This window comes from Struthio camelus, chromosome 19 (assembly GCF_040807025.1).
Source record: "Struthio camelus isolate bStrCam1 chromosome 19, bStrCam1.hap1, whole genome shotgun sequence".
Lineage (NCBI taxonomy): Eukaryota > Metazoa > Chordata > Aves > Struthioniformes > Struthionidae > Struthio > Struthio camelus.
Window position 1 is genome coordinate 1593301 of NC_090960.1, and position 25883 is coordinate 1619183.

The following is a 25883-nucleotide window of genomic DNA, read 5'->3' on the forward strand; positions in this document are numbered from 1 at the left end:
GGGGCCAGCGCTGCCCCGTGCTCCTGCACCACCAGCGAGGATGGACAGGCACCCAGGAGAGGGGAAGGGGGGCTCGTGCCCCATCCCTCACACAGGAGAGGGATTCGGGCTCCTTCCCCCTCCGCACCAGGGGTGGGCAAGACCACCAGCCCCAGCGCTCCACCTCGCAGGAGCCAGGGAGGCTGCAGCATCAAACCAGCTCTTCCAGAGGCAGCCCCTTGTGCCAAAAGCAGCTTTGCCCTTGGCAGGATGAAACTGTGCTGGGGGCTTAGAGAAAGCCAAGGAGAACCTGAGATTAAGTCATTAGACTGCTTGGAGATAAGTTCAAGGGTGGAAAGCTTCCCATCACAACTCCTCCATCACTCTGACACTTGCTTGGCAAGTAAACAGCTATTTTTAAACTTAACAACTAGGGCTCCAGCAAGCTTTGAAGTGCCAGAACAACTGAACTGACAGCTTCCTTGGAAACAGAAGCAGGAAGCCGTGAGTTGGTGCCAGCTGACTCCCACGAGGCACCCACAGGACAAGCCCAGGCAGGGCTGGCTCCCTCCCCAGCCGTACACCTGCTCCCAGGCCAGGAGGCCTTCAGGTCTCACCACCGCAGCCACCCCCTCACCCTTCCCGAGGACACAGACACCAAGGTTTCGTTTACTGCAGCGCTTTTTTATTTTCCTTACACAATGATGTGTTGTTGGGCATTACAATTTCTCAACTTTAGGATGACTTACAAATTTTGGTTTCCTACTGTCATGTGAGAACATTAAGGCAACGTACAAAAATCTTACATAAATTAAACTTGATGCATAAATTTACAGGTGTAAATGCAAAAGTTTCAGCAACTCAAGTTGAGTAACTTCAGCCCCATGATGTTTTACTGGGAGACAGGTGGGTAGGAAAATGAAGACTGGTTCATAAGGCTTGGATGTGATATGTTTCCCAACCTTGCTAGAACAGTAGCAACAGAGGTGAATTCTTGATGGACTCCTACCAGCCTCTACACGAAATCTGGAATACTCCACACTGAATGTACTGGAAGTCTGACTCCAAATACCCTGTACAAATCTGCCTCGAGCCCCAGAGCCTGCGCTCTTGGAGAGGCGTCACTGTCAGTATAGCAAGCCGTGAGAACCACTGTCAGAATAGGCTCCCCACAAACACAAGTCAACCTTAGCAAGGACATCACACACGCGAGGCACCTGCCCCAAGGCTTAGATCAGATCTGTACAGGGTATTCTGCTAAGGTGTACACCAAGGGAACAGTTAACTTGAATACAAGGTCAAATCAAGTGACAGCTTGACAATCCAGTGCTGACATTTGTCTAACATCAGATACAGACTTTCCAAGGGCAAGTTTCTTTTGAAAGAAGGCTTATTCCAGTTTTATGAGGCTAGCATGAGGTGTATAGATTTGCCTGGGCAAACGTATACTAGTGAAAACAACTCATGCAGCAGATGCTGTGCATCTGCTAGCAGTCCATTTAGAAGCATTTACGGTGGACAATGGATGGGCCAGACTCATCATATTCCTGCTTGCTGATCCACATCTGCTGGAAAGTTGATAGAGACGCCAGGATGGAGCCACCAATCCAGACAGAGTATTTACGCTCAGGTGGGGCAATGATCTGCAAGAGAAGAGGAGCAGTCAGAACTGCCCAGGGCTTTCCGGCCTCCTCCCACAAAACACAGGGGCCTGCAGCATCGTCCGCAGCAGGACAAAGGAGCATTTCTTACCTTGATCTTCATTGTGCTAGGTGCCAGAGCTGTGATTTCCTTCTGCATTCTGTCAGCAATTCCAGGGTACATTGTGGTACCACCAGACAATACTGTGTTGGCATACAGGTCCTTCCTGATGTCTACATCACACTTCATGATTGAGTTGAAAGTGGTCTCATGAATGCCACAAGACTCCATGCCTAGGGAGAAAAGAGTTGCAGGCTTGTTAGCACACACACGCAGCACCTCATTTCAGCCATGCCAACCCCCCAGCTCAGCATGCAGCCAGAGCAAACTCCCACACCAGAGGGGCACTCCAGGTGCCACCGGTCTCTCAGGGCGGCTCTGGCCCATACCTACCCAGGAAGGATGGCTGGAAGAGGGCTTCCGGACACCTGAACCGCTCATTGCCAATGGTGATCACCTGACCATCAGGCAGCTCATAGCTCTTCTCCAGGGAGGAGGAAGAGGCAGCAGTGGCCATCTCCTGCTCGAAGTCCAGGGCGACATAGCACAGCTTTTCCTTTATGTCACGGACAATCTCCCTTTCAGCTGTTGTAGTGAAGCTGTAGCCTCTTTCTGTCAGGATCTTCATGAGGTAGTCTGTCAGGTCACGGCCAGCCAAGTCCAGGCGCAGGATGGCATGGGGCAGAGCATACCCCTCGTAGATGGGCACAGTATGGGTGACACCATCCCCAGAGTCCATAACGATACCAGTGGTACGGCCAGAGGCATACAGGGACAGCACAGCCTGGATGGCAACGTACATGGCTGGGGTGTTGAAGGTCTCAAACATGATCTGGAAGAAAGAAGAAACAGTTCAGCATGGAACAACAAGCTGGGTCACTCACACCTGTGTTAGAACATGCATGTTGACATGCAAAAACTGATGTGTGAAAGAAAAGCAAAGAACGCAGGCAGAAAACACAAATGAAAGAAACCTGAGACGTCAAGGAGGAAATGCCAGGAGTAGAGAACCCTGAAAACATTGGGAGAAAAAAAACTCAGGTTTAAGATGCCATAACAAAAGAGGGTTTGTGAAGATGGAGGTAAGCGGCGGCTGCTGCCCAAGGAAGCGTACCTGTGTCATCTTCTCTCTGTTGGCCTTGGGGTTCAGAGGAGCCTCTGTGAGCAGGACAGGGTGCTCCTCGGGAGCCACACGGAGCTCATTGTAGAAGGTGTGATGCCAAATTTTCTCCATGTCGTCCCAGTTAGTGACAATACCGTGCTCAATGGGGTACTTCAGGGTGAGGATTCCTCTCTTGCTCTGGGCCTCATCACCTACGTAGCTGTCCTTCTGCCCCATGCCCACCATGACGCCCTAGGAAGGGACGCATGAGTCAGCTCCGCGCACTGCAGCACCGCCCCAGGCACACCCACTCCGGGCAGGGCCCTCCCAGCTTACCTGGTGTCGGGGGCGCCCAACAATGGAGGGGAACACAGCACGGGGAGCATCGTCCCCTGCAAAGCCAGCTTTGCACATGCCGGAGCCATTGTCGATGACGAGCGCTGCAATTTCTTCTTCCATTTTGAAGGATCTGATGTCGGGGGGGGGGAGGAAGAGACAGAGCCCTCGCTCAGCAACCCAGCCCTGCCGTGCCCAGCGCCACGTCACGCCCGCACCCTGCACCGGCTGGGGGCCGCGGCCCCGGGAGGCCGCGCTGGCAGCGGGCCAGCCCGAAGCTCGGGGGGGGGCGGGCAGGGGGGTCCCGCAGCGCGGCCAGGAGGGGAGGGCCGGCTCCCGCACGGCACGGCGCCAGGCGGCCGCCGCCCTGCGGCGGGGCGGCTCCCCGGGGGGCCCCCGCCGGGCCGGGCCGGGCCGGGCCGCGCCGCCCCAGCGCGGCAGCCCCGCGCCCGCCCCGCGGTTTGAATCTCCCGCGCCCTGACGTCACCCGCCTCCGCGGCCAATCGCGCCCCACCCTCCTCCGGCTCGCGCGTTCTTCCCCCTCCCCCCTCCCTTCCCAACGGCCCGGCTCCCATTCAAACGGGCGAGACCACTCCGGTGGGGGGAGGGGTGGGAGAACACCAGGGCGGGCACAACCCACCCCACGAGCCAGCCGGGAGCGGCACGTTGCAAACCCCCCCCGCCCCCTCCCCCCCGGGGACCTCAGTGGCGCGGCCCAAGAGGGGCGCGAGCCACGCCCTAACGGCTAACGGCCACCGGCCCCGAGGGCGGCGGGGGGCTCGGGCCGGGCCGGGCCGGCCGGTACCTGTGCGGAGGAGGCTTCTCGCGGTGCGGGGAAGGGAGACGATACCGCCTGGTCTGCTGCCGCCGGCTGAGTGAGACCGTCCAGCTCCCAGCCCCACGCTTTTATACCCAGGGGGCGATGACCCCGCCCCGCCGGCCGAGAAGATCGCCATATATGGAGATCTTTCAGAAACACGCGCTCCCATTGGCTGGCGCGGCCCCGGCCACGTGGGGCGGCTGCCGGCCTGCCCCCGCCCCGCAGCACCCCGGAACCTGCATGGGGCGCAGAGGCCGGGGGGGGGGGGGGGCGGCGACCCCGGCCCCGGCAGCGCCCCGCGCCGGCCGCCAGCGCCGGGCACCCTCCCGCCGCCGGCGCCGCCCCGCGCCCGGCCCGGCCCCGCCAGCCAGGGGCGCCCCGGGCACGCCCGCGGGCAGCCGGCACCCCCCGACAGCGCCGTGCACCCCCCCGACAGCGCCGTGCACCCCCCGGGGCAGCTGTGCACCCCCTGACAGCCCTGTGCACCCCAAAGATTGCACCGTGCACCCCCCGGGGCAGCTGTGCACCCTCTGACAGCACCGTGCACCCCCCCCCCGACAGCACCGTGCACCCCGTGGGGCAGCTGTTCACCCCCCGACAGTGCCGTGAACCCCCTCCCCGACAGCACTGTGCACCCCCGACAGCACCGTGCACCCCCTGACAGCACCCCCTGCAACAGCTGTCCACCCCCAGATAGCACCGTGCGCCCCCCTCGACAGCACCATGCACCCCCTGTGGCATCAGTGCACCTCCCGACAGCACCGTGCACCCAAAGATAGCACCGTGCACCCCTTGGGGCAGCTGTGCACCCCCTCAACAGCACCGTGCACCCCCTAGACAGCACTGTGCACCGTGCCGCTGGGGCAGCTGGCACCCCCTCAGAAAGCACCATGCACCCCCTGGGGCAGCACCGTGTACCCCCTAGACAGCACCGTGCACCCCAAAGATGGCACTGTGCACCCCCCGGGGCAGCTGTGCACCCCCCCGACAGCGCCCTTGTGCAGCACCATGCGCCCCGCACGAGCACCGCCCCGTCGGCAGCACTGTATCCCCCTCGGAAGGCCTGTGCCCCCCTCGCACAGCACCAGGCACCCCACAGGCCGTGCCAGGCACCCTGACGCGCGCACCTCAGGGAACGCCGGGCGCCCAGAGACGGGGCTGCGCGCCCCTCGGACAGCGCCGGGCACCCTGCTCGCAGCACCGCCCCGCGGGCAGCACCGTGCACCCCGCAGACAGCGCCGTGCCCCCTTCACGCTGCACCACCCCTTGTGCAGCGGCACTGCGCACCCCTCAGGAAGCACTGTGCACCCCTCAGGCAGCACCCTGCACCCCACAAATAGCACCGAGCACCCCACAGAGAGCGCTGTGCACCCTCAGATGGTGCCGTGCACCCTCCAGGCAGCACCGCCCCGTCGGCAGCCCCATGCACCCTCTGGCAGCGCTGCACACAGACAGCATCCTGCACCCTATGGACAATGCCGAGCACCCCACGGACAATGCCGAGCACCCCACGGACAGCGCCGAGCACCCCATGGACAATGCCGAGCACCCCACGGACAGTGCCGTGCACCCCACAGACAGCGCCCCGGGGCCGGCACCGCTTTGCCATCAGCTCCGAGCGCCCCACGGGTGGGCAGGTGGCACCCGGCGTGCGTGGCGCGGTGCGTCCTGCGAGAGCCCCCCGCGTGGCGCAGGCTCCGCTCGGCGCCCGGCGTCGGGCACGGCCAGCACGGGACGCCCCGAAGCACCTGGGCCCGGAGCACCGTGATCTGTGCCTGCAGAGCCAGGTGGCTGGAGCGCCGCACGCCATCCCCGGAGCTGTGCGTGCCGTGCCGGAGCGCCGTGTGCTGTGCTGGAGCACCCTGTGCTGTGCCGGAGCACCATGTGCCATGCTGAAGCATTGTGTGCCATGTCCGGCGCTGTGCGTGCCATGTCCGGAGCGCCGTGTGCTGTGCAGGAGTACAGTGTGCTGTGCTGGAGCACCGCAGGCTGTGTCCGGAGCACCACGTGCTGTGTCCAGAGCACCATGTGCCATGCCGGAGCACCGTGTGCCATATCTGGAGCACCGTGTGTCATGTCTGGAGCAAAGTGTGCCATGCAGGAGCACTGTGTGTTGTGCCGGAGCACTGCGTGCCGTGCAGGAGCACCGTGTGCCATGTCTGGAGCATGGTGTGCCGTGTCTGGAGCACCACATGCTGTGTCCGGAGCATCGCATGCCGTGTCCGGAGCACCACATGCCGTGCAGGAGCACCGTGTGCCATGTCCAGAGCAACGTGTGCCATGCAGGAGCATGGTGTGCCGTGTCTGGAGCACCACATGCTGTGTCCGGAGCATCGCGTGCCGTGTCCGGAGCACTGTGTGCTGTGTCTGGAGCACTGTGTGCTGTGCCGGAGCACCGTGTGCCATGTCTGGAGCACCGCGCTCCATGCTGGAGCACCGCGTGCTGTGCCGGAGCACCATGTGCCGTGGGGGAGCCCCGCATGCCGTGTTGGAGCACCACGTGCCGTGCCGGAGCACCACGTCCCGTGCCAGAGCACCGCGTGCCGTGCCGGAGCACCACGTGCCGTGCCTGAGCACCGCGTGCCGTGCCGAGCACCATGTGCCGTGCCAGAGCACCACATGCCACGCTGGAGCACCATGTGCCGTGCCTGAGCACCGCGTGCCGTGCCGAGCACCACATGCCACGCTGGAGCACCATGTGCCGCGCCTGAGCACCACATGCCGTGCCGGAGCACCATGTGCCGTGCCGGAGCACCGCGTGCCGTGCCGGAGCACCACATGCCGTGCTGGAGCACCACGTGCCGTGCCGGAGCACCACGTGCCTTACCAGAGCACCGCGTGCCGTGCCGGAGCACCACGTGCCTTACCAGAGCACCGCGTGCCGTGCCGGAGCACCGCGTGCCGCGCCGGAGCACCAGGTGCCGTGCTGAGCACCAAGTGCCGTGCCGGAGCACCAGGTGCCGTGCCGGAGCACCGCGTGCCGTGCCGAGCACCGCGTGCCGTGCCGAGCACCGCGTGCCGTGCCGGAGCACCAGGTGCCGTGCCGGAGCACCGCGTGCCGTGCCGGAGCACCAAGTGCCGTGCCGAGCACCGCGTGCCGTGCCGGAGCACCAAGTGCCGTGCCGGAGCACCACGTGCCGCGCCGGAGCACCACGTGCTGTGCCGGAGCACCAGGTGCCGTGCCGGAGCGCCGCACGCTCCTGCAGGCCCTCTGCGCAGGTCGGGCGACGCCGGGAGAGCAGCGCTGCCGCCTGCCTCGTGGCGGCCGGGGCTGCAGGCCGGTGGCAGCGGCGCTTCGCCTCGTCCGCAGGCTCGCGCGGCGCCGCGCAGAGCCGGGAGCGGGGCTGACCGCCCCGCCGCTGCCACCGCCGCCGCTTTTGAGTGGGAAACGTTTGTTTGCCGGCACCGGGAGGAGCGGAGCACCGCAGGGACGTGCGCGGCGGAGCGGGGCCGGAGCGGCTACGTTAGGCGAAATCGGGCGCCTCAGCCCCGAAACCGCCCACGGCCCAGCCCAGGCCGCCGTCACCGCCAGACCTTCGCCCCGGCCGGCCCCGCGCCCGCGGGCGGCAGCAGCAGCAGCAGCAGCAGCAGGAGGAGGAAGGAGCGGCTGGGCAGGGCGCTGAGTCACGGCAGCCCCCGGCCGCGGCAGGACCGGCTCGGCGTCGCCGCGGCGACGGGCAGCATCACACCCCTCGGTTGCCATGGCGACGGCTCGGTGTTGGCGTGGCGACGGGGGCAGCGGGGACCCTGGGGCCAGGTGTGCGGCGTCTCGGGGAGCAGGGGGGCCGCGGTGAGGCCGGGCACCGCCATCGGCCGTCCCGACCCCGACCCAAACCCCGATTGCAGCCCCATTCCTGACCCCATCCCCAATCCCACCGCTGACCCTGATCCTGACCCCGTTCCTGACCCCAACTTCAACTCCATCCCCAATCCTGCCCCGACCCCGGTCCTGATCCCAGCCCCAGCTCCATCGCCATCCCTCACCCCGTTCCTGACCCCAAGCCTAACCGTGACCCCATCCCCAATCCCACCCTGACCCCGACCCTGACCCCGATCCCGACCCCAACCGTGACCCCATCCCCAATCCCACCACTGACCCTGACCCCAATTCCGACCCCATCCCCAACCTCATCCCCGACTCCATCGCTGATCCCAACTCCAGTCCCCATCCCGAACCTGTCCGGCCCCATCCGTGACGCCGGCCCCCCCGGCACGACCCCTCGCCTCCCCCAGAGCCAGGCCGGAGCGAAACAAGATGGGGAGGAAAAGGAGGAAAAGGAGGAAAAGGAGGAAAAGGGAAAACGCGCAGCAGCGCCTGCGGGAGTGATCCCGCCTCCGGGCAGACCCAAGGGCCCGTCACGAGCGCGTCAGGTCTCAGCGAGCGGCTCTGCCCTTCCCGCCCCATGGGAGGGAGGGAGGGGGGACGTGGCAGGGGTGGGGACAGACACGTATAAATGCGGCTCCCGGCCCCGCAGCCCGGCAGGCGCTCCCGCGGCAGGGACCTGCGCCGCCCCGGGGCCCCCCCCGGCCCCGCCGTGGGACCCCGACTCAGCGCCGCTGCGCTGCACCGGGCCGGGCCGGCCCGAAAGCCGAGCCGGGGCGGCTCGGGTAACGCGCCTGCCCGCCCAGGGGGGCCCGGCCCCCGGCGCTGTAAGAGAGAGCCCGGGCATGAAAAAATCATGAGGCAACCAATCCCCGGGACCTATTTTCGGGAACAATAACTCCGGCGGAGCGTGGACACCGGAGCCGTCGGCACGGGAAGGGGGGCGGCGGCGGCAATCAGGGCCTCCCCCCCCCCGGGTCCTGCCGGCCCCCCCGGCCCTGCCACAAGCTGGGGACAGGAGCCGGGTGTCCGCGGCCCGGTCCCGAGCTCTGCCGCGTCCTGCGAACCCTCCCCAGACTGCAGCACGTGCACACCAGTGCAATGAGTTTGAGGCGGCCTCAGCCCCGCTACCCGGGACCACGGGGCGCCCCCAGCATCGCCCGGCGAGGGGGCCGCCGTGACCCCGATCCGCTGCCGCCCGAGGGATTTGGGGCCGCAGGACAGATGGAGGCCAAGGGCCCCAAAGCAGGATAAAAGGTTTAAACTAATCAAAATGCCTGGCTAATTGGTAAGGCGCTTAGGGGCCGGCCGGGAGGCAGCGCCCGGCTGGAGGTGACCTAGCGCCGAATCAGAGGTGCCGGTAACCCAAACCCGCCCGGGCAACGGATACGCCGGCCGCGCACCTGGATCGGGTTCCCACCCAAGTTTTCCACCCGCGGCTCGGCGGGGCCGGGGCCGGCGCGACCCGGGGCCGGCGCGGAGGACGGCGCGGCGTGCCGGAGCCCCCGGGCACCCGGCCGCGGTGCCCCGACGCGCCGGGGGCTGCAGCCAAAGCCCCGCTACAGGTTACAGCGTGGCGGGCGCCCGTCGCAATCCGGACCGGCTTTGTAATCCTAGCTGCGCCTAATTAACCCCCCCCCGCCGCCGCCGCCGCCCCCCGCCGCCGCGGCACCGCGCCGCGCCGCGGGGGCCGTCGCCCCGGCCGCCCCGCCGGGACAGAGCGGCAGCGGCGCCGGCGCCGAGGGCAGCGCAGACGAGGCCGGCCGCGACGCCCGCTCCGCGCGCGCGGCCCCCCGCGGCAGAAGATGCCAACGAACGGGATCCACCAGGTCCTGAAGATCCAGTTCGGGCTCATCAACTGCGAGAGCCGGTACCTGACGGCGGAGACCTTCGGCTACAAGGTCAACGCCTCGGCGCCCAGCCTCAAGAGGAAGCAGATATGGACGCTGGAGCAGGACGACGCCGACAGCTCCGTCGTCTTCCTCAAGAGCCACCTGGGCCGGTACCTGGGGGCCGACAAGGACGGCAAGGTGCAGTGCGAGGCGGAGAAGCCGGGCCGGGATGAGCGCTTCTGCATCATCACGCAGTCGGACGGGCGCTGGGCGCTGCAGTCGGCGCCCCACCGGCGCTTCTTCGGCGGCCGGGAGGACCGGCTCTCCTGCTTCGCCCCCAGCGTCACCGAGGGCGAGCTCTGGACCGTGCACCTGGCCATGCACCCCCAGGCCAACCTGCTGAGCGTCAGCCGCCGCCGCTACGCCCACCTGAGCGCCCACGAGGACGAGATCGCCACCGACAGCAACCTGCCCTGGGGGGTGGACGCCCTCATCACCCTCTGCTTCCAGGACAAGAAGTACTGCCTGCGCACCGCCGACGAGCGCTACCTGCGCAGCGACGGCACGCTGGTGCCCGAGCCCGGCGCCCGCACCGCCTACACCCTCGAGTTCAAGGCGGGCAAGCTGGCCTTCAAGGACTGCGACGGCAAGTACCTGGCGCCCACGGGGCCCACGGGCACCCTCAAGTCCGGGCGCAGCTCCAAGCCGGGCAAAGACGAACTCTTCGACTTGGAGGAGAGCCACCCCCAGGTGGTCTTCACCGCCGCCAACGGCAGATACGTCTCCATCCGGCAAGGTAGGGGCTGTGCGGCCCGGGCGCGGGGGGACGGTCGCGCTGGGGACCGGCTCTCCCGCGAGCACCCGAGGCCGGGGAGGGAGGGCACCCCGGGACCCCCCCACCTGGGAGGAGACCCTGCAACAAGGAGCCCGCACGGGGCAGCCCTGCAGGCCAACACGGTCGTGGGGGAGACGCTGCAGCAACGGCCCTGCCCGCCCGTCGCCCCTCGCCCCCAGCCACGGTGGGGGGTGCCCGGGGCCCTGCCTGCGAGAGGGGCAGCACTGCGCTGGGCCACGCGTGTGCGCGTACGTGTGTGCATGCGTGTGTGTGTGGGCAGGCGCAGCCCTGGGTGTGTGTGCACCTGTGCAGCACGTGGTGCAAGGCTGCGGGTGCACGCGTGTTTGCGCAGCTCTGTGCAGGGCTGCGGGCACATGCCTGTTTGCACACGCACAGCGCTTGGTGCAGGGCTGCGGGTGCACGTGTGTTTGTGCGGGTGCAGCTCTGTGCAGAGCTGCGGGCACATGCGTGTTTGCACACGCACAGCGCTCGGTGCAGGGCTGCGGGTGCACGTGTGTTTGTGCGGGTGCAGCTCTGTGCAGCGCTGCAGGTGCACGCGTGTGTGTGAGCAGCTCTGTGCAGGGCTGCGGGTGCACGCATGTTTGTGTGTGCACAGCTCCGTGCAGCGTTGCATGTGTGTGTGTGCATGTATGGGCAAGGCTTTCTGCAGTGTGGTGCCCGTGCACGTACATGCATGCATCTGTGTGTGTGTGCAGGCTCTGTACAGGGCCATGCGTGCACGCGTGTTCGTGCATGCACAGCTCTGTGCAGTGCTGCATGTGTGTACAAGTGTGCAGGGCTGTATGTGCACATGCATTTGTGCGTGTACAGCTTGGTGCAGCGCTGCATGTGCGTGCACATGCACGGGCAAGGCTTTCCCCAGCGCGGTGTGCGTGTGCGTGTGCAAGGCACTGGGCAGCGTGGTGGACGCGTGTGCCTCTGCAGTGCTGCGCGGGAGCACACACGCGCGTGTGCGGGCAGCACTCCGGGCTGCCCCCCACACCGTGCCCAGGTGGGGGGCAGAGCTGCGCCCCTGGCCAGACCCAGCAGCTCGGGGCCAGGCACAGGGCAAACGGGGGTCCCCGGCCCCGCTGGCCTGGGCCGTGGCGGCCGTGCTGTGCCGTGCCGTGCCCCCGGCCGCCCTGCCGTCCCCGTGGGCCTGGGGGACGCGCCTGCCACTGTGCCAAGCCGCTTATGGCCGGGTGACGGTGCCAGGCAGGCTATAAATAGGGGTTCTGTGCGCTGCGGTGGCGCTAACCAGATGGACACAGCAGCAATCAGATTAACGATCCCAATTAGCACGATTGTTTGCAGTGGGATTTACCGCTGCCTGGGAGGGGCCGGGGGGGGTGGGGGGAAAGGTGCCCAGGGACCATCCGCTCACGCGGCACCCGCAGGCGTCAACGTCTCGGCGAACCAGGACGAGGAGCTGAACCACGAGACCTTCCAGCTCCAGATCGACCGCGACACCAGCAAGTGCAGCCTGCACACCAACGCCGGCAGCTACTGGACCCTGGTGGCCCACGGGGGCATCCAGGCCGTGGCCACCGAAGTGTGAGTGCGGGGGTCCCGGCGAGCGGGGTGGGGTGGGGTGGGGTGGCCTGGCCGCACGCTGGGGGGGCCGTGCGGCTGCGCTGCCCGCCCCGGCTCACACTCTGCCTCTCGCCCCGCTGCCAGCGCCGCCAACACCATGTTCGACATCGAGTGGCGCGGCCGGCGCGTGGCCCTGCGCGCCAGCAACGGCAAGTACGTCTGCACCAAGAAGAACGGGCAGCTGGCGGCCGTCAGCGAGGCCGTGGGTGAGTGGCCGCTCGGCGGGGCCGGGGGCTCGGCCGGGCACCGCGCCGGGCTCACGGCCCCTTTCGCCGCCGCAGGGGAGGACGAGGAGTTCACGCTGAAGCTGATCAACCGGCCCATGCTGGTGCTGCGGGGCGAGCACGGCTTCGTCTGCTACCACCGCGGCTCCAACCTGCTCGACTCCAACCGCTCCGTCTACGACGTCTTCCACATCGTCTTCAGCGACGGCGCCTACCAGATCCGAGGTGGGCGGCGGGGGCCGGGGGCGGGCGGCAGCGGCGGCGCCCGGCCCCGCTGACGGCCCCTCTCGGCTCTCCGCAGGCCAGGGGGGCAAGTTCTGGTACGTGGCGAGCAGCGGGGCGGTCTGCAGCGACGGCGACCTCTCCGAGGACTTCTTCTTCGAGTTCCGGGAGCGCGGGCGCGTCGCCATCAAAGGGAAGAACGGGCGGTACCTGCGCGGGGACCCGGCCGGCACCCTGCGGGCCGACGGCGAGTCCGTGCTGCGGGCCACGCTCTGGGAGTACTGATGCGCGGGGCCGGGCGCTAGCTAGCCCCCCGCGGCACGGGGAGGGGGCGAGGAGCGCGGCAGGGCCCACGCCGGCTCCGTCCGTCCCGGCTGGGCCCCGACCCCCCCTGCCCCGGCTCCCGGCATTAAAGTCCGTCTGGCTCGCAGCGCCGGAGCCTCGTCCTCCTTCGCCTGGCGCAGCTCCGCCGGGCTCTGGCCGAGGCGCCAGCGCCGTGCCGCCGGCCGGGACCGCGCCGGAGCCCCTCCGCCCCGCGCTCGGCCTGCCGAGACGCCCAGGGGGCCGGAGCGGGGCCAGGCTCCCGGGGCCGCGGGGGGGGACCGCGGGGGCTGGCACCCCCGGCAGAGCCGCGCTGCCGCCAGCCCGGGGCGAGCACGGCCACGGTGGGAGGGGGGCTCCGCAGGGCGGCGCTCGGCCCCCGCACTATTAGGTTAGGGGCTGCGGGCAAAGGGGAGACCTGGAGACCCAGGGGCGTCAGCGGGACGCGGGGGACGGCAGGAGCCGGGCGCTGCAGCGGACAACGCCAGCAGCGGATACCGCCCCGGCTGCCCGCGCTCCCCCTTCCCCGCGCCGGGTGGGTCAGAGCCGCCCCGACGGCGGCTGCAGCCTCTCTCGGCCCCAAAGGGCGCCGGCACCGCAGCCGCCCCCAGCACCCGGGGCCGCGGGGTGACGCCGAGGGGCCGCCGACGCCAAGGCAGGCGGGGCGAGGAGGACGCGGTGCTTCCAACGGCGAGGGGCAGGGCGCAGCCTCCCCGCTGGGCGGCCGCGGGGGGACGGCGGTGGCGGTCCCCGCCGGGAGCTGGAAAGGAACAGAGACGGGCACTCGCTGAGCGGCACGATCGTTTTCATGGCAGACGACAGATTTACAGACACCGGAGCAGTGCGGGGAAGGACTGCGCCAAAACACGCTGCACCACCACGGAAATACAAGATCGTTTATAGAAACGACGGGGGAGCGGGAAACCCCCTCCCCTGCCCAGCAGGGAACGGGGATCCCGCGGGCGGGCGAGCGGGCGCCCGCCAGGCCGCCCCGGCGCAGCACCCTGTTTGTCCGGATTCCTGAAAGGCGAGGCAGCGCGGGGGCACAGCCCGCAGCCCGCGCCGGGCACCGCAAAGCCACCGCCGGGAGAGCGCTAAACTACCACGTCGAGTACGATCCACAAGACAGCGCCGGCCCCGAGGGCTGCTCGCCGGCCTGGCCGGGGCGGCAGGGCCGGGATGGGCCAGCCCAGAAACCCCGCTCTGCCCCCGGGCGGCTCTTTGGGAAGAGGCGCCGGAGCCCTGACAACCCTCCGCGCTGCCGACAACACGACCACGAAACACACGCACACACGCACACAACCCGAACCGCTGCCGCGGCCTCCCTGCCCCTCGCCGCCAGCTCCCGCCGGGGCCCGCTCCTCCTCCTCCTCCTCCTGCAGCAGGAACCGCTCTCCAGCCCCGACCTCGAGCTGGCCGGACGCGCGGCCCTGCCCGGTGGGCGCCCACCCCGGCCGGGGGGGCTCGGGGTCCCCGGGGCGCGCTGGGCCGTGCCCCTGCTCACAGGACAACGAGGCTGGGGTTGCGCAGCTGCCTGTAGATGTGCAGGAGCTTCTCCGCCGTCGCGGCGCCCTCCTCGCCGAGGGGCGGCCGGTCTCGCAGGGACTGGGCCTCCTTCAGCAGCATCTGCGCAAGGCAAAGGCGGGGGGAGAGAGATGCGTCAGCTCGGGGCTGCGCCGGGGGGTCCCGACGGCGCTGGGGCGCTGCTGCGGCCGCTCGCCGGCCCACGGCGCAGGCTCGCGACTCACCTCGTGGTTAGCCTGGATCTGGTGCAGGTACTGCATGCGGAGGTCGGGGGGGCCGGAGCCCTGCGCCGCCTGCTCCAGCACCAGGGCCTGTGGGGGGGGGGGAACCAGAGCGCTCCATGTCAGCCAGGACCCGCGGGGCGGCTGGTTTCGGCAGCAAACGCCCCCATGGGACCCCGGCCATGGCACCGGGCGAGTTTGCACCCTCTGGAAGGGGTGCGTCCCCAGCGCCCACCTTGCTGCGTCACCTCCATCCGTACAGAGCCTGCTGTGAAGCGCCTCCGGGAAGGCTGCCAGCCCCCGGCGAGCCGCAGAGGCCCGGCTTCGTTTAGCCCCTGCACCCAGCGGGACCCGTTTCTGGGGCAGACGGCCGGGGTCTCCCGGAGCTCCTCGGCACGGAGAGGCCCGGGCCTCGCCGAGCGCGTCTGCCACACGGTGGTGCCAGAGAAACCCTGGCCCAGAGCGCTCTGCCGGGCCCCAAGGCTGCAGCCCTGGGGCCTCGGCTGGCCCAGGGCCCCCGCAGCCTGGCCACGCGTCTCCCCACGCATGGGATCCCAGGCCGGGCTCAACCCGGGCTGCGGGGCTGCGCGCCTCCCGCCACCGCCGGGCGGGAGCCGGGCTCCCTTGGCTGCCCCGCGCAGCAGGGCGGGCGGCCAGCCCTGGGATACGAGGGTGGCACGGCGTACCTGGATGCGCCGGACCACGGCGTGGTGCACCCTGCACATGTCCGCCAGGGAAGGACTCTCCATCAGGATCTCCACGGCCTGGATGGGGCCCGCCGGGCTGAGGTCGTTCATGGCCACCTGGGACAGCGAGCACATCCTCACTGCAATCGTTGTCAGGCGCGAGGACAGCCCCAGCACCCCTCCCCGTGGGCACGGGGCTGGGACAGCGACCCCAGGAGGCGGCTGCCGTTCCTCTCCTGTCCCTGCTCCCCGGCCACAAACACCTCATCCGCTCCCCAGACCGGTACAGGCAAACGGAGCAGCAGCTGGAGAAGCCGCCAGCCCAACCGAGAGCGCGAGAGACAAAGCCTTGTTCAGCCCCTCGGAGGGGAATGCAAGCAGCCTCGCGGCTCAGGGCAGCCAGCTGGCCCCAGCTGAGACCTCTCACGCTCATACCACCCCGGCTGGGTGGACCTGCGTCAGAGGCAGGTACCTCCGCCAGGAGAGCAGCCGCTGGTCTCGCCTGGTGCCATTCTGGGATGATTGGATGCCCACTCCCTGATGGGATACATGCTGCCACCCCAGCAGATTTAATCCTGCAGGCTTAGCCCAAGCAGAATTAACACCGCCACTAATCACATTGGCAATATTAGTGCTCTCATGTGTGAAGCAACCTGAACCAGGTCACTGCCAGCACGCAGGCAGCTGGGCCCCTCGGCAGAGGGTTAACCAGCCATGGTGGGAGGACTGGGTAGCAATTAGTATTTTTCCTTCGTGCTTAGAGAGGGATTTTCGCATTAAAGGGGGAAAAGCTGCAGCAGATCAGATTTAAATCCAAAATCCAGCCACGTTTTCCCCCCGCTTTGCAGAATTAGCAAAGCGCAGCACGCCAAATGAGCAGGGAAAGCTCGTTTCTTCCCACAGCCGAGTCGGACACTAGGCCAGGGCAGGACAAGCGTCTGAGGTTACCGAGTCTCTGCAGGGCGGGGTGAAGAGACGGCTGCGTGGAGGGAGAAGTGTTTGCACACATGGGTACAGCCACAACGCGGGGAGAGCGCAGGGCAGGAGCGACACTCCTCCAGCAACGGCTGGCTCCATGCATGCCAGCCACGGGGCCCCGCTCCCGTTTGGGGCATCCAAACCTCACCGTGAAGTGACTGCCTCACTGCCTCTGGCTTGGGAGGATGATGGTTTCCTGAAAGCCCAGACTATGACTTGGACTCGCTACCAGCTGCTGAGGCGAGCTGGCAGTGCCACTTATCCTGCACCCTCCTGCTGTAGTGCAAGGGCAAAACCTGCTGAGGGATGTGGTTTCCAGCAAGAGACACCCAGAGGAGGCCCCCACAGATCTTGCAAACCAGTGAAGGGACACTGGGAGGGGAGGGACAAGCTGTGCACAGCTGGGAAAGGAATCCTGCCCTTTCTCCTCGCAGTCTAAGACCAGTCTGCCTTGCAGGGCCACCACCAGCAGGCCACTGCCCTTCCAGGCAGGGAAATGAGAACATCAGGGGACACAGCCCAGCCCAGAGCAGGAGGGAAGCAGTAAGAGCCTTTGGGAAGGCCACAGAAGGGGGACCGGCAGCCCAGCCCCTGCAGCCCTATGCACAAGACCCATCCCTGCAGCGTAGCTGGCCGGGATGCTCCCTATGGCACCCCAGAGCAGCCCACGTAGCCCTGGGTAGGGCCCCTGGACTCGTGGGACCACAGCCTGGGGTCAGCGCTGAGAGACCAGGCTTGGCCAGACATCACCCAGCTGCCCATCAGAAGCGAGGGGCCGGGGGCAGCGAGACAGAGCTGGCTCCCTGGGGCGGGGGTGCCGGGTGTTTCTCTGCAGGGCTAACCCATTCCTTGCCTCTCGGACAAGCAGCTGCACTTCGCCTCCATCCGGGGCCGCGCCGCGCACTGACGCCACTTCCCCACTGCTCAGCGCCTTGGCCCCAGCGTTCTCGGCCAGCAGCCAGCGCAGCGTGGCACAGCTCAGCGGGACGCCTGGGGACGAGAGGAAAGAAAGCGGAGCTCGTTACGCCACCGAACGCCCTCCTCCGGCCTGAGCAGCCTGGCTAAGGCCAGGTGCCCCCACACCGCCGCCACACTGAGTCCCACTAAGCAAGTCCAGAGAGCAGTGGCTGGGGACCGCAGCCTTTGCCAGGCGCTGGCCACGCGGCGATGGCACGGCTGGGAAGTGGCTGCACAGACACGAGGGACAGGAGCCAGGGCAGCTGCCGAGAGCGGTGCAGCAAGTGCTGGCGAGAGCGGAGCGTGCCTGGTGCCCCCTGGGTGCGTGCAGCTGCCACAAGGCCAGGGCCGATGCCAGGGCTGGGGCTGTTCCTCCCCCTCTGTAGCCCTGCACCCCGCAACAGGCCAAGCTCAGTCACGCAATCGTGTTGTTCCACATGCCAGCCCACGAGGGGCCTGGACACGAGCCTGGGTGGCATGGCTGTGCAGGGTCACCCAGACCTCCCCACCAGGGAAGGTGCCAGTGACTGTCCCAGCACGAGCGTGGGTCTGCCCCGCATGATATTCCGATCCCAGCCTCTCCTGGGATGGCCACAAACCGGAACGCAAGTGTGTCTCCCCAAGGATCTGCCTGGCAGAAACACCAACAGCTCCTGGGATGCTTCTTCTCCAGGCAGCATTGGAGGGACCCACCTGAGCTGGAGTTTTTCAGTGCGTTTTTCAGCAGCTCCGAGGACACCCTGATGGATGCCGCCGAGGGAGGCGGGTTTCCATCTCCCGGAGCGCGTGGCAGCTCACTGTCTTTCACCCCGTCGGGTTCAGTCTGCTCCCTGGACACTTTCAGGAAGGTCTCTACAGGGTCTGGGGGGGCAGGGAGGACAGCCGCTGGAGGGGAGGCATCAGGCCCGGGGGGGCTGCTCTCAAAGCGCAGGCACTGCAACATGTCAATGGTGCATTCGCTGAGAGGCAAGCAGATCCCCTCTCTGTCCGGAGAGAGGATGGGCGAGTCGTCTGGGAAGAAGTCATCCAGGGCCTCGGAGGAGTCAGAGCCACTGCCCAGAATATCTCGTAAACTGTAGTAGAGGGCACAGGAGATGGTCAGAGGCAGGTCCAGCTTGGTGTCCGCAGCAGAGCCAAGGGGCAGCGTCAGCTCCCTTTTGCTCCCGGGGAGGAGCTGGTCGATGGGGAAGGTGAAAGTGGTGCCTGAATCCACAGAATCTTCCTCTAAGGCACAGGGGCTGGCAAAGAGCTGAACGCACAGGGTCCAGCCCTCCTCCAGGCTGTACTCGCTGCAGTTCTCCAGCACACAGGAGATGGTTATGGTATCCTGGAGCAGGAGGCAGCTCCAGTTGGCAGTGACGGTGCAGGCAATGGGCTTCTGGCCTTCTTGGCTGGACAGCAAAGCCGCACTCACATTCATCACCTGGTTCAGACTGGCCAGCGCTCGGTTCTTCTGATCCACCGCCTTCTTCAGGAAGGAAACTCTGCAAGGACAAAGCGCCAGCTGAAACAGCAAGAGGGATGGCGGCCGGGACACTTTGAGCAGGCAAGAGGAGCACAGCAAGGCTGAGCCAAAGGCCAGCACCGAAGGCTGCACGAAGGGCTCAGCGCGTGCCACCCTGCTGCAGTGAATGAGCCAAACAGCCTCTCACGCGAGCCCGGTGCGCTATGCTGCCCCGGGAACACCCCAGAGGCCCCTTGCCAAGGCAGCCCTGGGATCTCTGCTGCTCAGGAAGACACAGGGCCGGCAAGGCCTTTCTACCCACGAGCCCATGTCAGCTGAGCTGGTCCTAAGTGGGTCCGGGCAATAGGAAACAAGATAAAACATGGGTGGGCTATAAATCTTGCTCACAACAAAGGCAGGTACCGATAGCTTCGGGAATCCCCCTGCAAAGGGAGGGGGACTCATTTGACTCTCCTCCTCAAACGCAGATGGCCGCAGAGGTCTAAGGCACGCGCCTGCCCTGCCTGTTACTGTGGACTTGGCAAGTGCTGCGGGCTGTCTGGGCGCCTGGCACCCTGCCTCTCCCACCTTCTGTCACTGAGGCTGTAAACACCAGCCCGCTCGCAGCATCAAAGAGCTGCCTGCGTCGAGAGGGAAAGGGCCAGACGACAGTGCTGGCATTAAACAATATTTTTAAACCCATCAGGGTCAGGGACTTCCCAGCCAGTCTCCTGGAGGAACCACTCCGGAAAGGTAAATGTTGGAGCAGTTACTGTCTGGCTGCAAAACGCTTTATTGCCGACCCTTGAGCCAGGAGCTGACATAGGAAAATCTAGCTAGGCGCCCATAAACAGAGCGGCTCGCAAAGTAACAGCATCGGTGCACGCTGCCGAGCGGCCCTGCCCTTTACCTCTCCGAGGTATTGCCTATCCCGGACAGCAGCTCCTTAATCCTTTGGCCAGCTTCGGCGGGCGTCAGCCTCACGGCGGGAGCCTCCTCAGGGCTGCACAAGCCGCAGGTCATGAGACGGCCTTTGGCGGACAAAGCCAGCAGCTCCGATTCACCTGCAGGGGCACACACAGGCACAGGTAAGGGAACGAGGGGCGGCAGGAGGAGACCAGCAAGGCAGCAGAGGTTTCCCAGCTAGCTGGGGAGCAGCTGCGGGTGGCGGGGGGGGGCACAGGCCAGCAGGACTGGGGCCCTTCGCTTCCACTGCCCGCCCCGGGACACACCGGGAACTGGAGGTATCAGGTCAGGGCCAAGCATAACCTGCCACGGAGCCACAGGTGGCAGCCACCGCTGCACGCTGGCAGACGCAGAGCGAATGCCGTGTACCTCCAGAGCCCCGCTGCGCCTCTGCCACGCGGGGAGACTTTGCAAATCTGCCAGCCAGGCCCTTCTTGCCACGGGCACAGCCCCACCGGCCGCCCGGCCTCGCGCATCGGGAGAAGAGAAGCAGGAGAGCAGATGCACAAGGGCTGAGCGACCGCAGACGGGTACAACGGAGACAGGACACGGACCACAACAGCACGCCCACGTAACACGCAGCTCCCAGAGAAGGGGCCGCCTGGGCTGCCCCAAGAGTGCAAGTGCTCCCTCCAGCCTGTCCTGTCCCCTGGCACCAGCCTTGCCCTGCGCAGGGCTGCCTGGCGGCTCGCACCTCCTGCCCGCCCAAGAGCCCGCTGCCTCAGCCATGCTTTCCAGAGCTGGCAACCCCCAAGCGAACACCAGCACGAGACACCACGGGAGCAGGAGCGCTCCGGGAGCCAGAGCCGCCATGCAGGTTTCCTAGCGGTGAGATGCATGCAGCTCCGCGTGCAGCGAACAGGGCTGGGCGCAGCAAGGGCTCCCTCGGCCGCCGCGAGGCAATGCCAGGCCTGCCTTGCTCTCACCTGAGCGCCCAAGGAGACTCTCCTCACTCGCTTGCCTTTTCTGGCCCTGTTTGCTCCTCGTGCTGCCCTGTGGAACGGGCTCATCTATGGGCTAAGAGACGCTTCTCCCCCCGCCCCGTCCCCAGTAGCTAGGCACTCTGCTCCCTTCCTCCGCTCCCGAAGCGGAGACCAAGGGCGAGCACTGCACTTTGCTCTGCGCCCAGGCCGAGGTCGGTACCGCACGCTGCCCACATCGGGGGAGTGTTAGCACCTAAGCTGTCGGGCTGAAGAGAGAACAGCATGTGCAGGCTCTGAGTGGCCACACCTGGAGCCTCTAATCCAGCCAACTGCACGCCTGGATACCCCTTTCTGGAATGAGTCTCATCCCAGCTTATTTGGGTTTCCCTGACGGTCCCCTCTGCACAGCGACTCGAAGGGGTCAGACACGGCTGCTTGCGGGTGCCCCAGACACCTGCACGGACAGGCCACCTCCTGCAATGCCAAGGTGGAGCAGAGCCTCGCAGGAGACAAACCACGACCACGCAGGGGAAGAGACTGAGCTCCGAGCACACCTCGCACTCAGTCCCAGACTCAGCATGCTCGACAGAAACGACTTACAAAACGAGGGGAGTCAACAAGAACGGATGAAGGACGGAGCCCAATCTGGACCTTAACGAGGGGTGGAGACGTACAGGCCGGAATAGGCAGCTATCCTGCCCCGTTTCACCCCAAGACCTAGCGTACTCCCCTCTGCTGGCAGTACCTTCTGATGCCCGAGAAGACAAGGAAAGAGCCACAACACTACAGATACTTAAACTGGCCGGAGACAGGACGGGAGGCAGGACTCCAGTGGAGCTCTCCACGTCCTCGGGGTCGGAGGACTCGTTGACCCAGTCCAGGTCAACCGCGGAGATGTCCGAGTGCGTGCTGTAATACATCCGGCTGCCGCTCCCACAGGCGGCACAGAGGATGGGCCCGCGCAAGTAGTACTCCCTGAGCTCTGGCACTGTGGCCTCCTCTCTCTGATCCGCCTTGACAGCCACCATCTTGCCGTAGTGACCAACCGCCACCACACAGTCACAGCCAGCGTCTCCAAAAAGCTGTTCATCCTCAGCCTCCTCCTCTGCCGCCCTCCGCTCTGTTCTCAAGGCCCCGATGAAGACGATGGGCTCTTCCAAATGATGAAGGATCTTAACAGGAGGGTCTTGGCTCGAAACATCGTGACAGCCATCAGCAGCCTGGGAATTGCTGAGGGCCTTCAGTGGCACAGAGCAGAGCTGTCCGTCCGGGAAGCCGCAAAGGATCATAGGAGACTCCAGCATGGCAGCATCGATCCCAAAGAGCAAGCTGAAGAGGGGCTCTTCCAGCACAAACCCCCCCGAGCACCACAGCCCCTCCCCAGACCCCACGGTGCCTGGGGAAGATGCGCAGCACAGGACAGGCAGAAAGCGCGAAGGCGGGCCGTCCCCCTCGTCTCCAGGCTCGGGGCCAGGGCAGAAGCCCACCTCGCTGATCTGCCGGTACGGGGGGCTCTCCTGCTCGGGGTGCGGAAGCTCGTGCAGTTTCATCCACCATTTGCCCTCAGCCTGGGACAAAGTGATGACGAAGTTGTTGAGCAGCGTGAACGTGCACAGAGTGGAGTCTGGGAAGATGCAGGCGTCCGAGTCCACGGGGAAGACGCCGGAAGGGCAATTGCTTTCTTGGCCGTCACCATCAGTCTGCTCCATTAACCTTCAAGCAAACAAGGAAAAGCTCTCAGCCAAGCCGCAGGGTGAAGCCAGCGCTTCTCTTGGCTGCCTCTCACCCTGGCCCTTGGAAACCACCTCCCCAAAGCACAGCTTTTAGCATCTGCCGCAAAAGCAGCGATCTGGAGAGAGCCAACGCTTCAGAGGGCTGAAGCTTCGAACTGCTTAACACTTCCCATGCCTTTGGGACGCAGGCAGAAGGGACAGCGAGAGGGCAGTGCAAGCAGCTGGGGCTGGGCTAGACCCCAAAGCATCAGCCCAGTCCTGTGATACAGCTCAGGGGCTTTAGAGCCAAAGACTCCTAAACGCAGAGAGCCTGCGACAAGACAGGTAGGAGAGATCCATGTGTGAGATGCTACAGCGAGCATTTCTGAGGGGCACAAAGAGATTCCCCCTTCCCACCTTCTCCCTGAACACCCAGGGCCCTGAGCCCACAGCCAAATGGAAAAGCAGCCGCTTCTCCAGGGGCCTCACTGTGGCTCTCGGGGGGGGATGTAGGCAGGAACAGAGGGGAGGCCTTCTCCAAGCAGGAGGGCTCTGCGCCTGCCGACCGCCACTGACTGCACGCAGGGATGTGAGGGGACAGGCACCTGGCGGCCACAGGGTGGCAGAGATGAAGCCCGCCTACTGCCCAGGTGACACCTGCCTCACCTGCTTTGCTGATCCAGGGACACGCAGTAAATACCGCTGTGGGCACAGAGGATGTAAAGCTGCCTGGGGAGGGGAAGCAGTTCCATGTGCCACACCTGGTCGGGGCATTTGTACACGGCCTGGGTGGAAAAGCAGAAAGAAACGTCACCTTCCCGCATCAGCCCAGCCCACAGGGAAAAGCTGCTCCCCACAGCAGCTGTGCACAGGAGGGATGTTTGCTACGTTGAGGATGCAGAGCTGCCCCTGCAAGAGAGAGAGCACTTCCCCGCAGCTGTGGGGCTGCCCTTGGCCCACGCGGGCTCCTGGGAGCCCTCCTCCCCTAGGCTGCTCCGTGCACCTGGCACACGGCCAGGCAGAGGAGCGCTGCAGGATGCGGCCCCCAGGCCTGCTGCGAGCGCCAGGGTGGCTTCAGAGCCCACACTGCCAGGCTGTGCCTGCTGCCACCGACAGCAGAGCCTGCTTGCAGACCCCCAGGCTAAAACGCCTCTAGTTCAATAAAGAAATCGCTCAGTGGACAACATTTCCTCCTGGGCAACCTAAAAGCCATTGCAAATCAAAGTAGCTATTTCCTGCAAATGCATACAAGCCTTTTCCAGGAATAAGCCTATCACTGGGTAGTACTGCAGTTCACGTTCCAGCCCAGCTTTCACATGGCCCTTCTGCTTCAAGGGGAAACAGCTGGGCAAACTGCAGCGCCTGCTGATGTGCTTCTCCCCAGAAACAGCTGCATTTTCCTGGGAGAGGAGCAACTGTCATCTGTGGAGGACAGCGTTAGGATCAGGAGAGGAGCTTCATGTAACAAAGCAGCAGTCAGTACCTCACGCTCCCTTAGGAGAAGGGAAGGAAAATAGAAATCTGAAAGCCCGTACATGATCTACTTTCCTGAGAAGGAGCACAGTGTAGGAGGCAAATCCTGATATTACAGCGATGGCTTTCTTAGAAATGATAATAAGAACAAATTAAAAAAAGAAACTGTATATAACTCAACACGACGACTGCTGTTAGTCACAGCAGAGACAATAGTGAAATCCTTTGTACATGAGAAATGAAAGAGATGTCACTTCATTTGAGAAGGAAAAATCTTTCTAGTTTAATTAAATCTGTTTGTCTCATAAGATTAGGAGAAAGGTCAAACAACGACACCCCCCGAGCCCCTGCAAGGGGTCTCAGAGCCAGCCAACAGGCTCTGGCGCCGCTTGTGAAATTCACCCGCTGCCCTGGTCGCGTGGCCCAGGGTGGGGGAAGTGCCGGGGACGCCAGCAGCTTCGCTACCAGGGTGCTGGAGTTTGAGCTGGGCACAGCAGCTGGGCTTCAGGAGTTTCACTTCCCACGCTGCAGGCTCCAAGAGCTGCTGCTGCGGAAAGGAGATTTTTAGGGGACCCCAGGAAGGACTTTGGTCCCAGGAAGGACTGAGGCTTTCAGAGGTGGCTGCAAAAAGGGGAGACGCGGTTCAGGCCTGGTGTCCCAGCTACGCTCGCCCAGTCTTGGGAGACTCACCCCACGGGCGACCCCCCGAGTCACGGAGAGCTTTCCTGCCCCGCGCCCGGCTCGGGGGCCCCGAGGCCAGGCCCCCCCGCCCCGCAGCCAGCCTTGGGGCAGGCCAGCCGGGGGCGCAGCGCCGCGGCTCACCTTCAGCACTTTGCCCTCCTGGTCGTAGACGTAGACGAACTCGCTGCCGTTGGAGAGGTAGATCTCGTTCTCGTGGCACAGCACTCGGGGCTTGCCCGACACCAGCCCCCCGACGGGGCAGCAGAACCCGGCCAGGTAATCCACCCTGTGGCCCACGTGCGCCATGGTCCTGGGGCAGGGACGCCGTGCCAGCCTGGGGACGCGGGGACAGGCCGCGGTCAGCGTGGGGAGACGCCCCCCGCCAGGGCCCACGCCGCCGGGGCGGGGGGGACCCACGCGGAGAAGGGGACGGGGCCCCCCGCGAGCACCCGAATGTGGGGTCCGACCCCAGCCTTGCCCTCGGGGCCACCACTTGCCCCACGCGCCAAACCCCAAACCGGCCCTGAACCTCAGCCCTGGCCCTGAGCACACCCCACATCCCAACCCCAGCCCCTAAACCTGCCCTACGCCTCAGTTTCACCCCCCCCAGCTCCCCAGACCTGCCCCACACCTCAGCCCCAGCCCCTATGACCCCCTAAACTGCCCCACACCTCAGCCCCAGCCCCTATGACCCCCTAAACTGCCCCACACCTCAGCCTCAGCCCCAGCCCCTATGACCCCCCAAACTGCCCCACACCTCAGCCCCAGCCCCCCCAGCCCCCCAGACCTGTCCCACACCTCAGCCCCAGCCCCTATGAGCCCCCAAACTGCCCCACACCTCAGCCCCAGCCCCCCCCACCTGCCCCATAGCCCTGCCCCAGCCTCCCACTCGCGCCCCCCATCTCACCTCCAGCCCCCAGCCCCGCCCCACGCCCCAGCCCCCCAAGTCGCCCCCCCCCCCGGCCCCGGCCCCCCGTCGCTGCCCGTCGGGGCTGCGGGTACCGGATGGGGGGCGCGGGCGGCTCCGCTTTACGGCTGCGCGGCGGCCGCCGCAATGGGCGGGGAGCTTGCGACAGGCCGTAAAGCGGGGACGGGGAGGGGGGCGGGCGGGATGGCGGAGTCCCCTCGGCCGCGGGAGCGGGCCGGGCACGGGGACACCCCCGAGGGGGCTGGGGACACCGCGAGGGGACACGGGGACACCCCGATGGGACAAGGGACCCCCCGAGGGGGCTGGGGATACCGTGAGGGGACATGGGGACACCCCGATGGGACAAGGGACCCCCTCGAGGGGGCTAGGGACACCGTGAGGGGACATGGGGACACCCCGATGGGACAAGGGACCCCCCGAGGGGGCTGGGGACACCGTGACACTATGAGAGGACACAGGGACATCCCCCAAGGGGACACGGGGACACCCCAAGGGGACAAGGGACCCTCCCCCGAGGGGGCTGGGGACACCCCGAGGGGACAAGGGACCCCCTCGAGGGGGCTGGAGACACCGTGAGGGGACATGGGGACACCCCGATGGGA

General features: G+C 66.0%; 4 protein-coding genes across 7 annotated transcripts; 2 read left to right on the forward strand and 2 right to left on the reverse strand.

Moving 5' to 3' along the window:
- Positions 1–642: 642 nt before the first annotated feature.
- On the reverse strand, positions 643–4078 carry ACTG1 (actin gamma 1). The gene is made up of 6 exons (XM_068913424.1): positions 3924–4078; positions 3119–3251; positions 2795–3034; positions 2074–2512; positions 1732–1913; positions 643–1622 (listed from the first exon to the last, which is right to left on the reverse strand). Exons 2-6 carry the CDS (start codon positions 3239–3241, stop codon positions 1479–1481), a joined length of 1128 nt encoding a protein of 375 aa, XP_068769525.1. The 5' UTR covers positions 3242–3251; positions 3924–4078; the 3' UTR covers positions 643–1478.
- A 2264-nt stretch (positions 4079–6342) lies between these two features.
- Positions 6343–7974, forward strand: LOC138061651 (keratinocyte proline-rich protein-like). The gene has a single exon (XM_068914193.1). It carries the CDS (start codon positions 6343–6345, stop codon positions 7972–7974), a length of 1632 nt encoding a protein of 543 aa, XP_068770294.1.
- A 1592-nt stretch (positions 7975–9566) lies between these two features.
- Positions 9567–12840, forward strand: FSCN2 (fascin actin-bundling protein 2, retinal). 2 transcript variants are annotated; one of them, XM_068913637.1, is made up of 5 exons: positions 9567–10389; positions 11826–11982; positions 12106–12227; positions 12303–12470; positions 12547–12840. In XM_068913637.1, exons 1-5 carry the CDS (start codon positions 9567–9569, stop codon positions 12750–12752), a joined length of 1476 nt encoding a protein of 491 aa, XP_068769738.1. In that variant the 3' UTR covers positions 12753–12840. The 2 variants fall into 2 exon arrangements, with proteins under 2 accessions (XP_068769738.1, XP_068769737.1); XM_068913636.1 differs by having other exon boundaries at positions 12106–12470.
- A 736-nt stretch (positions 12841–13576) lies between these two features.
- On the reverse strand, positions 13577–25442 carry FAAP100 (FA core complex associated protein 100). 3 transcript variants are annotated; one of them, XM_068914111.1, is made up of 10 exons: positions 25356–25442; positions 24495–24687; positions 22866–22984; positions 21233–22200; positions 19509–19662; positions 17848–18638; positions 17051–17187; positions 15220–15336; positions 14537–14623; positions 13577–14414 (listed from the first exon to the last, which is right to left on the reverse strand). In XM_068914111.1, exons 2-10 carry the CDS (start codon positions 24657–24659, stop codon positions 14289–14291), a joined length of 2664 nt encoding a protein of 887 aa, XP_068770212.1. In that variant the 5' UTR covers positions 24660–24687; positions 25356–25442; the 3' UTR covers positions 13577–14288. The 3 variants fall into 3 exon arrangements, with proteins under 3 accessions (XP_068770212.1, XP_068770213.1, XP_068770214.1); XM_068914112.1 differs by having other exon boundaries at positions 25261–25382; XM_068914113.1 differs by lacking the exons at positions 13577–14414; positions 14537–14623 and having other exon boundaries at positions 15219–15336; positions 17040–17187.
- Positions 25443–25883: the final 441 nt, after the last annotated feature.

What these genes read in the sequence shown, in the direction of transcription:
- LOC138061651 (XM_068914193.1), top strand. Translation starts at nt 6,343, where the DNA reads ATGTCTGGAGCACCGCGCTCCATGCTGGAGCACCGCGTGCTGTGCCGG.
- ACTG1 (XM_068913424.1), bottom strand. Translation starts at nt 3,241, where the DNA reads ATGGAAGAAGAAATTGCAGCGCTCGTCATCGACAATGGCTCCGGCATG. An exon ending in ACAGAGAGAAGATGACACAG is followed by an intron (nt 2,513 to 2,794) that starts GTACGCTTCCTT and finishes TCTTTCTTCCAG; the next exon opens with ATCATGTTTGAGACCTTCAA. An exon ending in CTTCCAGCCATCCTTCCTGG is followed by an intron (nt 1,914 to 2,073) that starts GTAGGTATGGGC and finishes TTTTCTCCCTAG; the next exon opens with GCATGGAGTCTTGTGGCATT.
- FSCN2 (XM_068913636.1), top strand. Translation starts at nt 9,567, where the DNA reads ATGCCAACGAACGGGATCCACCAGGTCCTGAAGATCCAGTTCGGGCTC. An exon ending in CAGGCCGTGGCCACCGAAGT is followed by an intron (nt 11,983 to 12,105) that starts GTGAGTGCGGGG and finishes CCCCGCTGCCAG; the next exon opens with CGCCGCCAACACCATGTTCG. An exon ending in CGGCGCCTACCAGATCCGAG is followed by an intron (nt 12,471 to 12,546) that starts GTGGGCGGCGGG and finishes GGCTCTCCGCAG; the next exon opens with GCCAGGGGGGCAAGTTCTGG.
- FAAP100 (XM_068914111.1), bottom strand. Translation starts at nt 24,659, where the DNA reads ATGGCGCACGTGGGCCACAGGGTGGATTACCTGGCCGGGTTCTGCTGC. An exon ending in ACTGAAAAACTCCAGCTCAG is followed by an intron (nt 17,188 to 17,847) that starts GTGGGTCCCTCC and finishes TCTCGTCCCCAG; the next exon opens with GCGTCCCGCTGAGCTGTGCC. An exon ending in CCGTGGTCCGGCGCATCCAG is followed by an intron (nt 14,624 to 15,219) that starts GTACGCCGTGCC and finishes CCCCCCCCACAG; the next exon opens with GCCCTGGTGCTGGAGCAGGC.